This window comes from Capra hircus, chromosome 10, assembly GCF_001704415.2.
Source record: "Capra hircus breed San Clemente chromosome 10, ASM170441v1, whole genome shotgun sequence".
Classification (NCBI taxonomy): Eukaryota; Metazoa; Chordata; class Mammalia; order Artiodactyla; family Bovidae; genus Capra; species Capra hircus.
Window position 1 is genome coordinate 77235660 of NC_030817.1, and position 14206 is coordinate 77249865.

Sequence of the window (14206 nt, forward strand, 5' to 3'; positions counted from 1 at the left end):
TCTTACCTTGAGAAATGTCCCAGAGAACCCTTTCTTATCATGTTTATAATACTTAACTGCTGATCAAATCAACATTTTAATGCTTTCCACACATTCATTTAGTTTGAAGCTTTATAGCAACCCAATAAGGCAGGTAACATTTCCCAGTTACCTAACATTCCCAGTTACATTCCCAGTTTACATTTATAAGCAATCATACTAAGTTGAGTTACACAAGATCACACACTCTTAAGTGGCAGAGCCAGAACTTGACCTCGAAATCCCAACTACAATACAAACTTTTATTTAAATAAGGGGGAAAAAAAGCTATTGTACAAACATTACTCTTCAGGTACAGCCTGTAGAGCCATGGCTATGGATGCTTAGGTTCAGAAGTACTTCTACAGATTCTTAGGTTTAGAGATGATACCATCTGGATATCTTTGCTTGAACCGGGCAACCACATCTGGGTCTAGTAGGTGGATCCCATCCAATTGGTTTCCAAGGGTGATCCTGAAGCAAGGGGAAAGACGGGGCAAGCCAAAAATCCTGGAATTTAAAGGCTTAATATTGTTAAAAGATGTGTTCTTTTCATTAAGTCTGCCTATCATCTCAATAGGCATCTGAATATCTGTGCCAGTTCTTTTATAAAGATAGTACATGGTACTAAGGCTGGTAAGAAATTGGGCAGATTCCGATGTTAAAAGAGGCTGGATCTGTACTAATTAAGGGTTAATAACTTACAGCTAACCAGGCCTACATCACAAAGCTATGCTGCCAGTGACTACTCTGGATGAGTGACATGCTAGCAGCATGTCTTTTAAAGCTCTACCTACAGGATGAAAGACTAAAATTGTTGACAGATTAAATAGGTTCTCAGTAACCACCAGGGGGCAGATTCAGTACATCCAGTAGAATAATGAAGAGCTTTAGGGGTGGAGACCTTAAGAGCAGTGTTTAAATCTTAACCTGTTGGTTTTCCAGTGAATGTTGGTTGCTTAAGAATCCTCTGAAGCCCATTTACAGACTAGTGGAAGTGAGGTGACGCTCTACTAACTTATATATTTGACCATAAACAGTTGTGCCCTTGGGGGCTAGCATGTTCTCTGGTCTCCTTACCAGTTGGGTTGCACATTGTGTGGTCGTCCAAATAACTCAATCTTGCGAGTGCCAGGGGACAGTCTTTCAATCATGCCATAGATTTCATCTGGTTTATGACTAGTGGAACGAACCTAGGAAATAAAAGCTCTAGCTACTTTTAAGTTACCCAAGATCACAATTCTAGCCCTTTCCACTTATGTTTATGATCCCAATGAGAAAACCTGGGATAAGAATATAGAATAACTAATTTAAAATGTGGCTCTTTGGATGCCTGGGGAAAGCACATACCTCAGCTACGATCACATCACAATCCAGACCCTGGTTGAAGCCTTGGGGATTTCCTTTGACACCAACCTGCTCACCAGAGAACAGAATGATGAAAAATTTATGAAAGTTTTATGAAACCCCAGTATTTGAACTGTTTCTCAATAAGAAATCAAACAATTCCTATTTTTGCTCCATCTAATGTATTGGGCCCCACTGCTGCTCACCAAGCAGTGTTCCTTCCCATGGTTCAACCAGTGACCTGTGCGGCCTGTTCGAATGATGCGCTGCAGTTGATTTGTCTTCACCCAGATAATTTCATCTACCCGTTCATAACTGTGGGATATAAGAAAAAGAATCAGAACTTTAATCAGGCTTTCACAGTTTAAGGATGATACCATCTACTCTACAGAGGCAAGAAATCACAGTATACTCTGGAAGAAAGAAACCCTATCAACTACATATTTCCCTCAGAAGAAAACAACAGTGATGGCTACTTACCCCCAGAGGTTCAGACATTCTCTGCCCAACTCCATGGCCCTGGAAAGAAATAAGGGTTAAACAGCTACTTCCATGCCAGTATTTTTTCTCCCTTCAAGATATATGTGTTGTTTTCAATAGACATTCAGTGAACATTTACATGCAAGACACCATTGGGGCAAGAGGATGGATCTAAGAATGAAAAGGCAAAACACAGAATCTATTCTTCATGGTCTTACCTTTCACAAGAAACAAATGTAGAGTTAAACAGAATTCATGGTATCATTTGTGTTATAAACAGGCATCAGATCTCAGTAGGTAAGAAAGGCTGACTGAGTCATAAGTTTAATAGAGCTAGAAAAACCCAAGATTTTATCCCCACCCAGTACTCACTCTGTACTATATCTGCCCATACCTACATATCTTTGAACTGCATTACCTGCCTGTGACCCAGAGGAAGAGAAAGCCATCATCCTGCAGTACTGGTATGTTGAGCCTGCGCATCTCATCATCTGTCAGGGTCCCATAGGGCAGCTCCATGTGAATATCCCAGGGTGGGTCAGCCATCACAACTGCAAACTTGCCCAAGATACTGACGTCCAGGTAGCGGATATCACAACAGATCCACTGCATGAGGTGGTATTTGGTCATCTTCCCTTCCTTCACTCTCCGATTCATGGCCCCAGTCCCTCTTTTTCCATTGGATTTTCCTGTTCCCTCATATGCTATATATCCCGCTCCATTCCCAATCAGCAAGGGAGATTGCTGATTATGCCTTGCTTTCCTACATGTATGGCTGCTCTACTGAGATAAAGGTCCTTAAGTTGAGGTTAAGTTTTCTGAGCAGACAGGTACCTGAGGTGGGAAGAGTCGATCTGCATTGGAGTCACCTCCAACGCTCTGTGTAAGGGCAAGCTCTTGGCTTGGTGTATGGTCTTTGCTTCCAGGAGCCTCAGAATCCATGCAAGCATCAATTTCATAGTGAACATATTTGCAGGTATCCATGTGGAAACATGTGTTAAGGAAAGAGCAGTCTCCTAATGACTCATCAGTGTGTTTATTGATGATCCGTCTGGGGAAATAGTAAGGGACAGTTGGAATCAACATGGTATTCCAGTTAGATCCCCCAGTTGCAAAAAAAATTGTTGCAAAATTTGCAGTCTTTCACTATCATCAGAGCTTCCTTTAAGAGTTTTCAGATAAGGAAAGCAGGTGATATTAAAATCTGTAATTTACAATAAAGAAATGTTTTTTAATTCCTCTCTGAGCAAAAACTTAACTTCCTTATGACAGGAATAAAGCTCTGACCTAAGAGGCCAGGTTCTTGTTTCTCCTAAGACTGTCCTTCTAGAGAACTTTAACTTTCACTGGGGATCAAAGACAGAGATATCCTGCTATTGCAAGAAAAGAGCAATTTTTTTTTTTTAATCTCCTATCTTTTGGAGAATGCAGCCTGTATTCCCTCCCATAGAACACTACTTCTGAAAGTGTACCTTCAGAATCTTGAAGTCTTAGACAAACCATATTAAAAGCACTTAATAACAGCATTAAAGACAAACCCAATGAGTGGAAGGACCGTGCTTAAAAAATGACTGCTTCTAGGAGACCCAGCCAACCCTCTTCCCCTCAAAAGACCTGAAGTGCAGCTTTCGACAGGGCCGGTCAGCATCACTGGCTTTCATACACTCCTCCTTGGTTCCATAGTCACAGAACTCTTGAACTTGAGCCCGACCTCGTGAGCGAAACTTTTCAACAATGGATTGTTCCTTGGCTGTTGTAGTATTTAGTAACTCTAGGATCTCCTGACTAACCTGGGTGATAGAAGAAACCTTTGTCTGGAAAGGGTTTGTAGATAAAATTCGCCCTTAAACCACCTCTGCAAATTCTACTTGACATCAATGTCCTATGAGGGGTCAATAAACTACATTAATATGAGAAAACCCAGAAGAGATTTTTCATGGATTTAGTCCTTTCTCACAAATCTGCACTTGGGATGAAATTAAAATATATGCAGACCAGTTCCTGCTGCTAAGCATTAAGCTAAACTCCCCTCCCCAGGAAAGCATTCTTTCCAGCCAAAACCACTTATATTTAATACGTACTGAAGCAAGACACAGTGCTGATAAGCACTTTACTGTTTGGTTCAGAGCCTAGGCAACAATTCTACATGGTGGGTGGGTGGTGGGTACAGGTGAGAGGCGGTACTCTAGTCTCACAAATGAGAAGACTAAGCATCAAGAGAAGTTAACTGTTCAAATTTATACAGCTAGAAATAGGAAATGGCTAATTCATGTGGGTCCAAAATATTCTTCCACACAGAACCAGTGAAAAAGGTTTTCTAAATCAGAGTTCTCAGCATTTGGTGCACTGATGATGTTTTTGGCCAGATAATTCTTTGTGGGTTATCCTACTAAGATTGTAGGATGCTGTGCAGCATCCCTTGCCTCTCTACCCAATAGGTGACTGTAGTACTCCTGTGTTGTGACAACCAAAAACGTCTCCAGACTTTGCAAAACATCCCCTGGGCGTTAGGAGGGAGGGTGATATCATCCTCTATTGAGAACCACTGCTCTAAACCCTCAATTCTAAGAACTGCTCTTTGCCCCTAGGGGTAAATTCTTCTCAACCAATGCTAAAATTCAAAGTATAAGTGTGAAATCACTTCTATCTACCCCTACCTTCTTGCTCTGTTGTTCCTTAGTAGATTGTTGGTTAAGAAGGCTCTCTATCTCCAGATCAACATCTGAGGCAGCATGTTTTCTTGATTTCTTTGGCTCCTTGGCTACTTCTGATGTGGAAGAGGCCAGACCAGAGGCCAAAGAGCTAGTAAAGGCAGCTGCTGTGGTGGAGTCCTGCTCTGCACGCCGCTTCTGCCCTGCAATAGTCCCTGCTACCTCCCCAGGGCCCTTCTTTTCTGCCACAGCACCCATCATGGCGGAGAGCTTGGAATGATCAGCATAGGTCACAAGAGTGGGATGTGCATCGTCTTGTAGGAGACTTCGCTTTACTTCGATCAACTCCTGAGCGGCAAACTTCTGTAGGAGGCTTTCTACCCCATCCTGAGTGGCAGGGGCATCTGGCTAAGGAAGGAAGGCAGGAGGGAAAGTGTTAAGACCCTGACCACGAACTGATGAAAAACAGTGGCAGTTCTCAACCTTGTCTTATCATTCATTACCGTGGAGATGGCAAGACGGATAGACACAGCATCAGTGGGCAATGTTAGTGACAGATCAGAGAGGTGGTGTAGCAACTTCTTCTCTAATTCAGGGTCTGTAGCTAGTTCAGGAACTGCTGAAGCTGTACTGGGCTTGGGGCCACCGGAAGTGGGTGCAGCAGGTACTGGGCTGTCGCTACGGAAGGTTGGAGACAGTGCTGCCTCTGGATTCCGAAGATCTAGGAGTGAAGAGATGTGAAAATGAAAAAAGGTAACCACTGTCAATCTACACATTCCTCAGGAGTTAAGATTTCCAGCATTTACAACACAGTCCTTTCATTTCATGTAGAAAATTCTCTGACCAGATTTAGCAATAAATACCCTTTATTAAATCACACCCAAGCATTCACTGCTTTGCCAAGGTAAATTTTCTGGGATCTGCTTACCCTTTCTATGTTGGGTGAGAAGTATTTCCTAATTTCATTCCTTTCTCTGCTTCACAGGAAATAAATTAGCATCTTGGTAGATTTAAATGTCCATACCACCTCCCTTCAGTCACGCTAAACGACAACTGATATAATCAACTTGAATTTATAAGCCAAGAATATTTTCACCAACCTAAACTGTGATGAGATCTTTTTGAAGAACTGAGTTTGAGTTTTAATGAATTAAGGCCGCTGGACATCAGAGAGTATAAAAAATGACAGTGTTGGGGGTTATAACTCAAACACAAAAATTTTATAGAACTGCTCAAGCCCTGGTCACCAATGATAGTTCCTGACTATATTCTTATAACCTACTCTAGTACTTCACAAGCTGGGTAGCCATCATAACCTTAATAAGATTTAGGAAACTCAAATTAGGACAAAATATTACCTTTGGGAAAGCCTAATATCTGTGATTATTTATTTAAAATACAAGTGGAATATTAAACATTCAGGATCTATACTGGAATTCTGTTAAATACTATCTAAGTGGCCACTAGTTTACATTTAGAGATATTTTGGTTACTTAGAAATTTCCACTCTAATATTAGCTCAGAATTCCAAGGAAAATGGAGTCAAACTATACCAAACACCTTACCAAAACAGTTACATTTTAGGAAAATATGTTATACCCTATGTGGAAAAGAGACTCCACAATTTCATACTAGCTGAAAACGTTAAATGACAGAGTTTTTTTCACCTTGCTCACTGATGATTCTTTTATGTTGTGCTGAATCTCAGACTAGAACAAGTTCCTTGTTTTGGTTTTGGCAAGGAGGTATTGTACACATAGAAATCATGGAAGCACTTTGAAGGTCTGGATGGGCAAGTCTGAAAGCAAGCAATCTAAGCTAAAGATAACATAAGAAATTTAAGCAACAACTACTATTTAGCTTATTTGGAAGACTACAGGCACAATTCTTACACTGAATAGGATTGAACTGGTAACTACTCAAGTCCCTTGCAACTGAGAGATTCTAATAAATCTAAGCTAAAAATACCCCAATTATAATTTACACTAGTTTCAAACTCTGAGTTTTTAAAAAGATCAGTCAAATTTAAAATTTCTTTAGAAGAAACCAAAAATTTCTTTCATTAAGTAACCTAACCTAGCACAATTAATGATGAACCTATAGCAGAAAAAATACAAAGTGTTTTAAAATTAGGATTTCAGGCATTACATGCAGTTTTATACATTATGTACTGACCATTTTAACTCATGATGTATGCTAAAGGGAGCAAATTATATAAGGTATTAAAGAGTTTGAGGGACTTCCACGGTGCTCCAGCAGCTAAGACTCCATGCAAACAATGCAGGGGGCCTCGGTTCCATCCTTGGTCAGGGAACTATATCCCACATGCTGCAACTAAGAGTTTGCATGCCACAACTAAAGATCCCACATATTACAACATGCCGCATGGAAAAGAAAATACCAAGTGCCATAACTAAGACCCAGCAGCACAGCCAAATAAATAATTTGATAAAAGAAAGAGCTGTGCAGTTTTGAAACTTTTAATATTTTAGATAAACTATATAAATTATCTATATCCCCCCTTTATATTTAAACGTTATTTGCCAGGCACCTATTAATATTCTTTTGCCATTAGTATGAGTTTTATTTCGTTAATAAAGACCTAAGCACCCTATAGACAATCTCTGTCTTTTTTTAACCACTTAATTATGATTAGCATGTAAAAAGTTGTATATATTTAACAGATACAACTCAGTGAGTTGGAGACAGTATACACTCATTAAATCATCACCACCACCAAGGCCATAACCATATCTATCATTCCCCAAAAGTTTCTTTCTGCTGCCTTTGTTATATTTTTGTGTATCTGATAAGACAAACTTAACACAGGATCTACCCCCTTAGAAAATGTTAAGTATACAACACAGTGCTGTTAACCATAGGTACTATACACTGTATAAGAGATCTCCAGAACTTATTTATCTTGCATAACTGAGATTCTGTACCTGCTGTATCACCTCTCCATTTTTCTGCTTCCCTAGGCCTTGGCAGTCACCACTCTATTTCTATGACTTTGACTATTTTAGATTCCACATGTCAAATACAATCTAAGTGAGACCATACAGTATTTGCATCTGAATTAGTTCACTTATCATAATGTCCTCCAGATCCACTCATGCTGTCACAAATGGCAGGATTTCCTCCTTCTTTTGGCTGTAAAATATCCCATTGCATGTATATTTCATGTTTTCTTTATCCATTTATCCATCAATGGATGTTTAGGTTGCTTCCCTATCTTGGCTGTATGTGAACATAAATAATGCTACAATGAGCGTGGATGTGCAGGTATCTCCTTGAAATCCTTATTCCAAATCCTTTGAATTCCTAAAAGTGAAACTGCTGGATCATATGGTAATTCTATTTTTTTACTTACTGAGGAACATCCATACTGTTTTCCATAGTGGCTATGCCAGCTTACATTCCCACTATCGGTGAATCAGGATTCCCTTTTCTTGCTAACACTTGTTCTCTTTTTTTTAATAACAAGTTTGAGGTGATATCTTATTATGGTTATGATTTGCATTCCCCTGATGATTAGTGATGTTGAACAAGTTTTCAAACACCTGTTGGTCATTTGCATGTCTTCTTTGGAGACCTATTAGGCTTCCCTGGTGGCTCAGAGGTTAAAGTGTCTGCCTGCAATGCAGGAGACCCGGGTTCAATCCCTGGGTTGGGAAGATCCTCTGGAGAAGGAAATGGCAGCCCACTCCAGTATTCTTGCCTGGAGAATCCCACGGATGGAGGAGCCTGGTAGGCTACAGTCCACGGGGTCGCAAAGAGTTGGACACGACTGAGCGACTTCACTTCACTTTGGAGACCTATTACCTCTTAAATTGGTGTATTTTGCCCCTCTGTTTCTTGCCCTTCTGACTTAAAAGAAGGTAAGTGTTGTCACTGATTAAATAGTAGCATTTTCCATAATTTCAACATTTCAATCAGTGTTTCATTCTTGTTAATGTAATCTAACCCAAATTCTGTTCAGGAACACACCTATTCACTGTCACATTACTTTCCTTTCTGCCACAATGGTTCTTGAGATGCTTGGCTTAAATATGCAATAACACCACATTATTTCCATGATAAACATTTTGTTGATTGAATTTATTTTAAATGAAGTCCACAATCTAACAGTTCAAAGAATCTACTTGACATTATTACATCTCCTATTATCATACTTAAAATAACAATGTATAAATTTGGTTAGATGTTAATGCTGGTTAGATGTTTGGTTATATGTTCATTTTCTACCAACTAGTTTATCAAACTTTTCATGCAAACGTTACCTGCTATTTCTAAAATATACTACACATTTTTTCATGTAAACTTTCAACACCTAGCAGACATTATCTGTGAGGAAAAGCACTTACTGTGTTCCAATGTTAATGTCATTAAGTTGAAAATGTACTTTTTATAATTCACCTACTGATACTACGAAAACTGTAATATAAAAATTTCTTCTTACAATTTTTGCTTTCTCTGGTAACTAAATTTATACGTTCTTTGAGTTATGTTTAATGACCTTTTCTTACAGCAAGAACTCTATGATAAAGAACCACTTTAACGTATATTTTCAATCCCTAGAATTGGATACAAACTTTTTTTTCTTTTTGATAATCTGACCAATACTTAAGTTTTAATACAGTTCTGTGATTCTGGTTATGAATCCTTATGTTAGTAACAACTTGTGGGAGTATTCTTTTCATTACATTCAGGACATGGAGCTGAAAATATCTCTTTTAAGGTTACTTGGAGGAGGCGGCTCACATTTAATATTTGGAACAAAATTAACAGCTGATTAATGTAACTGTTATTTATAGATGGGCTTGAGCCACTCTGAATTCCCTTAAGTCAAACACAAATTTGTGCACAGATACACAAATCTGGGGGAAAGACTCCAACCCTTTATCATTCTTAAAATGGGTTATGGGCAGAAAACAATTAGGAGTTCCAACTCCTTCAGAAAGTGTTCATTATTAATTCAGTACATTTATTGAGCACTTCCATTATGCTGGTAAGTATGTTGATTCTCCGCTTCTAATCTAATGAAAAATGTAATGTGTTGGGCTCAGCAAAGGAATACTTAATACTTGAGTTTTAAGAGCTCAGTTAAAGATAAACAAAATACTAGCTTGAAGAGATAAAAATGTGGCCAGACTCTGAACTTGCTGACCTCTAAAATATGTCAATATCCATATTCACATCTTCAATTCCATTGATGAAATACATTGAGCAGTTCACATATTCACTATGTGCTAAGCTACGCCATGTATGGATGTGAGAGCTGGGCTGTGAAGAATTGATGCTTTTAAACTGTGGTGTTGGAGAAGACTCTTGAGAGTCCCTTGGACTGCAAGGAGATCCAACTAGTCCATTCTAAAGGAGATCAGTCCTGGGTGTTCTTTGGAAGGACTGATGCTAAAGCTGAAACTCCAATACTTTGGCCACCTCATGCGAAGGGTTGACTCATTGGAAAAGACTCTGATGCTGGGAGGGATTGGGGGCAGGAGAAGGGGACGACCGAGGATGAGATGGCTGGATGGCATCACCGACTCAATGGACATGAGTTTGGGTGAACTCTGGGAGTTGGTGATGGATAGGGAGGCCTGGCGTGCTGCAATTCATGGGGTCACAAAGAGTTGGACACGACTGAGTGACTGAACTGAACTGAACTGAAGCTGCACCAAGTTTATTTTGTTTTAATTAATGAAATAAACATTTATTGAAAGTAATAATCTTCATTTCAGAAATCTACTTTATTCTATGGAAAACAGTGTGGCAGTTCCTAAGCAAATTGAAAATAGAATTACCATATGCTCCAGCAATTCCACTTCTGTTATATGTCCAAAAAAGTTGAAAACAGAATCTTGAAGCGATAACCTGTTACACTCGTGTTCACAGCAGCATTATTCACAATAGCCAAAATGTGGAAGCAACCCTCAAGTATCCACCAATGGATAAATGGATCAAGAAAATGTGGTATATACATACAATGGAATATTATTCAGCTTTAAAAATGAAGGAAATTATGACACGTGCTACAACATGAATGAACCTTGAGGATGTGCTAAAGGAAATCAGTCAAATACTTCATGATTCCATTTTCACAAGGTATCTATAGTAGTCAAACACAGAAACAGGGTAGAATGGTGGTTGCCAGGGCCTGGGATGAAGGGAGAATAGTGAGTTTTGGTTTTGCAAGACAAAAGAATTTTGGAGACTGGTTGCACAATAATGTGAATATACATCTCACTATCAACTATACATTTTAAAATGGTTAGATGGTATTTTATGGTATGTGTACTTTTGCCACAATTTTTTTTTTTAAGTTATACCTTAAAAATGCCAAGCTAACAAAGGTCTCCCAGTGATTCTTTGTTCATAATATTTTGCATTTATTAATGACATGGATACATTTTAGTTTATTTAAATATCCTTGTCTTTTAATATTGAGCTCAACAGTAAATAATTAAGTATCAGATTTCGGTAACCCTATAAAAATATAGATGTGGTAAGAACATTTTTATTTCCTGTGAGAAAAGAACTAAATGATGTGAATTTTCATGTAGCCTTTGGTTATATTTTCCATGACAAATTGGTTAAGAGAGTGTTTCACAATGTTTTCCTAAGACTCTTAACCCTTAAGGAAACATATTCTTTTGAATAACCAAAATAACTGAGTGGAAGAACAGTGATAGGCTGGCTGACTTAATTTGTGTGTTTCATCTCTACTTATCCCCTAAAGACCAAATAGGCCCGTCAAAGCTCTGGGCTAGAAGGTAATATATGTTTAATCACAAACTCAAAAACAATTTTACAGGAATCTTAACCATATCAACTGGCTATACTAAAAGTCTTACCCATATTTTATTAAGTGGATGTACAAATCAAGAGATATTTATATCCCAAAAAGAATATTTATGTTCAAGGGAGAACAGATCTTGCTTTCAAAATTATTAAACATGCTCAGCAAGGACCCTGATGAAGTATCCAGACTCTAGTGGTTGGATTTGCATACAGCACAAAGTTAGTTTTGTTAATACCAAAGTGTGGTTAATACCATGGAAAAGTGAAGTGGAATTTCTATTAATTCTTGATAATATGACTTGCACTTCTTCCTCTACTTGCTCTGCCCTCTTACCATCTCTTTAGTTATTTAAGTCCTATATAGCCGCTGAGACCAAATTCCAAGTGTCAACTCTTCCATGATGTCTTCACTGACTAGACTGACTCTTGTTAGTTCTACCTTCACTCTGCTCATTGTGGAATTAATTCATTTGGCATTTTACATATATCATCGTGTATTTCTGACTTTTTCTTTATTCCCAACTACATTTTAAACTCCTTGAGGCCAGGGACGCGCTCTAATTTTTGTCTAACTAGACTCATGTAGATACTCGATAGATATCCACTTATTACGGTGTAAGAGTCCTGGCAAGACATCTTTTAGTTTCAAGGGCCAGAATACAAGTGCAGAGACCTAATATACTTCAACACAAGATTTAGAAATGGACTCGAGTATACTGATAAACAGTGCAAGCTGCCACAAGAGTGGTATGTATTCATTATCCTTGCAGATCTTTAATTGATTTGCCTTAGATAATTCAGGGCTTGTGTAGGGGATGTGGTATGAGTAGAAAATCTTTTGAGGTTCCTTCAAGTTTTAAGACTGTGACACGGGTCAATAGGAGGGGAGAAAAAGTTTCAAAACAAATGTTTTCAGATTCTTGCTCGGTGTGTAAATGGCTAAACCAACGCTACTTCCTCTACTCACTTAGCAACATTGAATGCCAACTCTGTGAGGACCACTGAACTGGGCACTGTGGAGATAAAGGCTCAGTACTTGTTCTCACGGCGCCCAGAATCGCAAAGAAATGAGCAATACAAAGCAATTGCTATAACCAAGGGAAGAACAAAGCGCTATGGGAGTTAACCATAAAAAGGGACTTGCTGCTTCAAGGGATAGGGGCTAAAAGGCCTAGCAAACGGGACGCTCCCGCAGACTTAAGAAAAGTCAACGAGATGGGGGGACGCGGAGATGCGAAGGGAGCTTCCGACCTGGGAAAGAGAACTGGAGGAATCAGAGCCCAGGCTGAGAAGCCGCTACTACCTGCAGGAAGATGAAGCATCTGTGCTGCTGAGGGGGAAGAGAACCGGAACCAATGTATGAAGCGTTAAAGAAACACGTTTGAGGAAAGGCACCAACTCGGGAGCTTTTTTTCTCCAGGGTTCCCGTCAGCCCTCTCTAGCTAAGCATCGGCCCCAACAACCCCGCGCCTCACCCAAGTGCCCCGAGTCCTGCTTCCGCCTCCGCTGCAGCCTCTCCCGCAGTGAGTCCAGCTGCTTTTTGTGGGCCTGGATAGAGCTCCACGTGTCCGACATTTCAGTCTCGTGGCCCGGCCACGTCTCCAACTAGGCACGGTGGACCAGCGCTTCCCAGCTCTGGTTTCAAGAAATTGCCTAACTCTCACGCGGACACCCCAAGGCTAGCCGGAAAGAGATCCCAGCAGATGCTATGGAGGGAAAGTCACTTCCGGTTTTTCTCTCCCTTTGAAGCTGAAATGAGAGCCACCATAAGTGTTGGCAGAATAGCGGATATGTTTTTTACAGGAGCTCTTTCGCGCTTCCGGGTGCGTTGAGGCTGTGGTTGCCGTGTTGGTGTCTGGCAAAGCTGCCATGTTGCTTATAGCCGCGCATGCGGCCATGTTAAGTATTAGGAAATGAGTCCGAGTGCGTTAAGGCGGCGCTCTAGGGCAGCATGTGTAATCCCGGTTTTTGAAATGAAGGATCATTAATTCCTTTGGATAGTTTGACACTACATACTTTTGCCACTAAAGATGTAAGTTCATGTTTCCGTGCACTTGTTTACAAAAATACACCACTATGTATGCTTTTAGGGAAGAGGACTGATGGAACAGAGATACTATGAAGAGATTCAGTTCAGTCGCTCAGTCGTGTCCGGCTCTGTGACCCCATGAACCGCAGCACGCCAGGCCTCCCTGTCCATCACCAACTCCCGGAGTCCACCCAAACCCTTGTCCGTAGAGTCGATGATGCCATCCAACCATCTCATCTTCTGTCGTCCCCGTCTCCTGCCCTCAATCTTTCCCAGCATCAGGGTCTTTTCCAATGAGTCAGCTCTTTGCATCAGGTGGCCGAAGTATTGGAGTTTCAGCGTCAACATCAGTCCTTCCAGTGAACACCCAGGACTGATCTCCTTTAGGATGGACTGTTTGGATAAAGAGATTACATATACATATTCTCACTATTATACCAAATCTACAAGTATCATATGTAACACGTTAAAGTAGAGCCTTCAGGGAACTCTCAGGCTGTTCAGTGGTTAGGAGTTCACACTTTCACTGCCCAGTACCCTGTTTGATCTCTGGTGGGGTAACTTAAGATCCCACAAGTTGGGGAAGATGGGGGCTAGGTGGGGGGAGGCTAAATTAATAAATAAAATAAGATCGACTCCTCAGAGGGGGTACTAGGGGGCTTCTGAGGTTCTGGTTGTGCTGCGTTTCTTATTGTGGGCATGAACACGTTGTTTAAGAAAATCATCGGAGCCAGTTTGGTATGTGAAATTCTCTGTATAGTAAACTTAAAAACTTTTTTTTTTAAATGGGATCCTCTGAATGGAAGTATTTGGGAACCATTGTTTTATCAACTCCACAGAATGCCAAACACTGCCAGAAAGAACATCTTCAGAAGGC

At 40.0% G+C, this 14206-nt stretch overlaps 1 protein-coding gene across 1 annotated transcript; it reads right to left on the reverse strand.

Annotated features, from left to right (window-relative positions):
- On the reverse strand, positions 58-13004 carry METTL3 (methyltransferase like 3). Its single transcript, XM_005685358.3, has 11 exons — positions 12776-13004; positions 5000-5217; positions 4503-4904; positions 3460-3635; positions 2680-2896; positions 2264-2451; positions 1846-1884; positions 1572-1680; positions 1369-1434; positions 1099-1211; positions 58-492 (listed from the first exon to the last, which is right to left on the reverse strand). The coding sequence occupies exons 1-11, from the start codon at positions 12873-12875 to the stop codon at positions 381-383; spliced, it is 1740 nt and encodes a 579-aa protein (XP_005685415.1). The 5' UTR covers positions 12876-13004; the 3' UTR covers positions 58-380.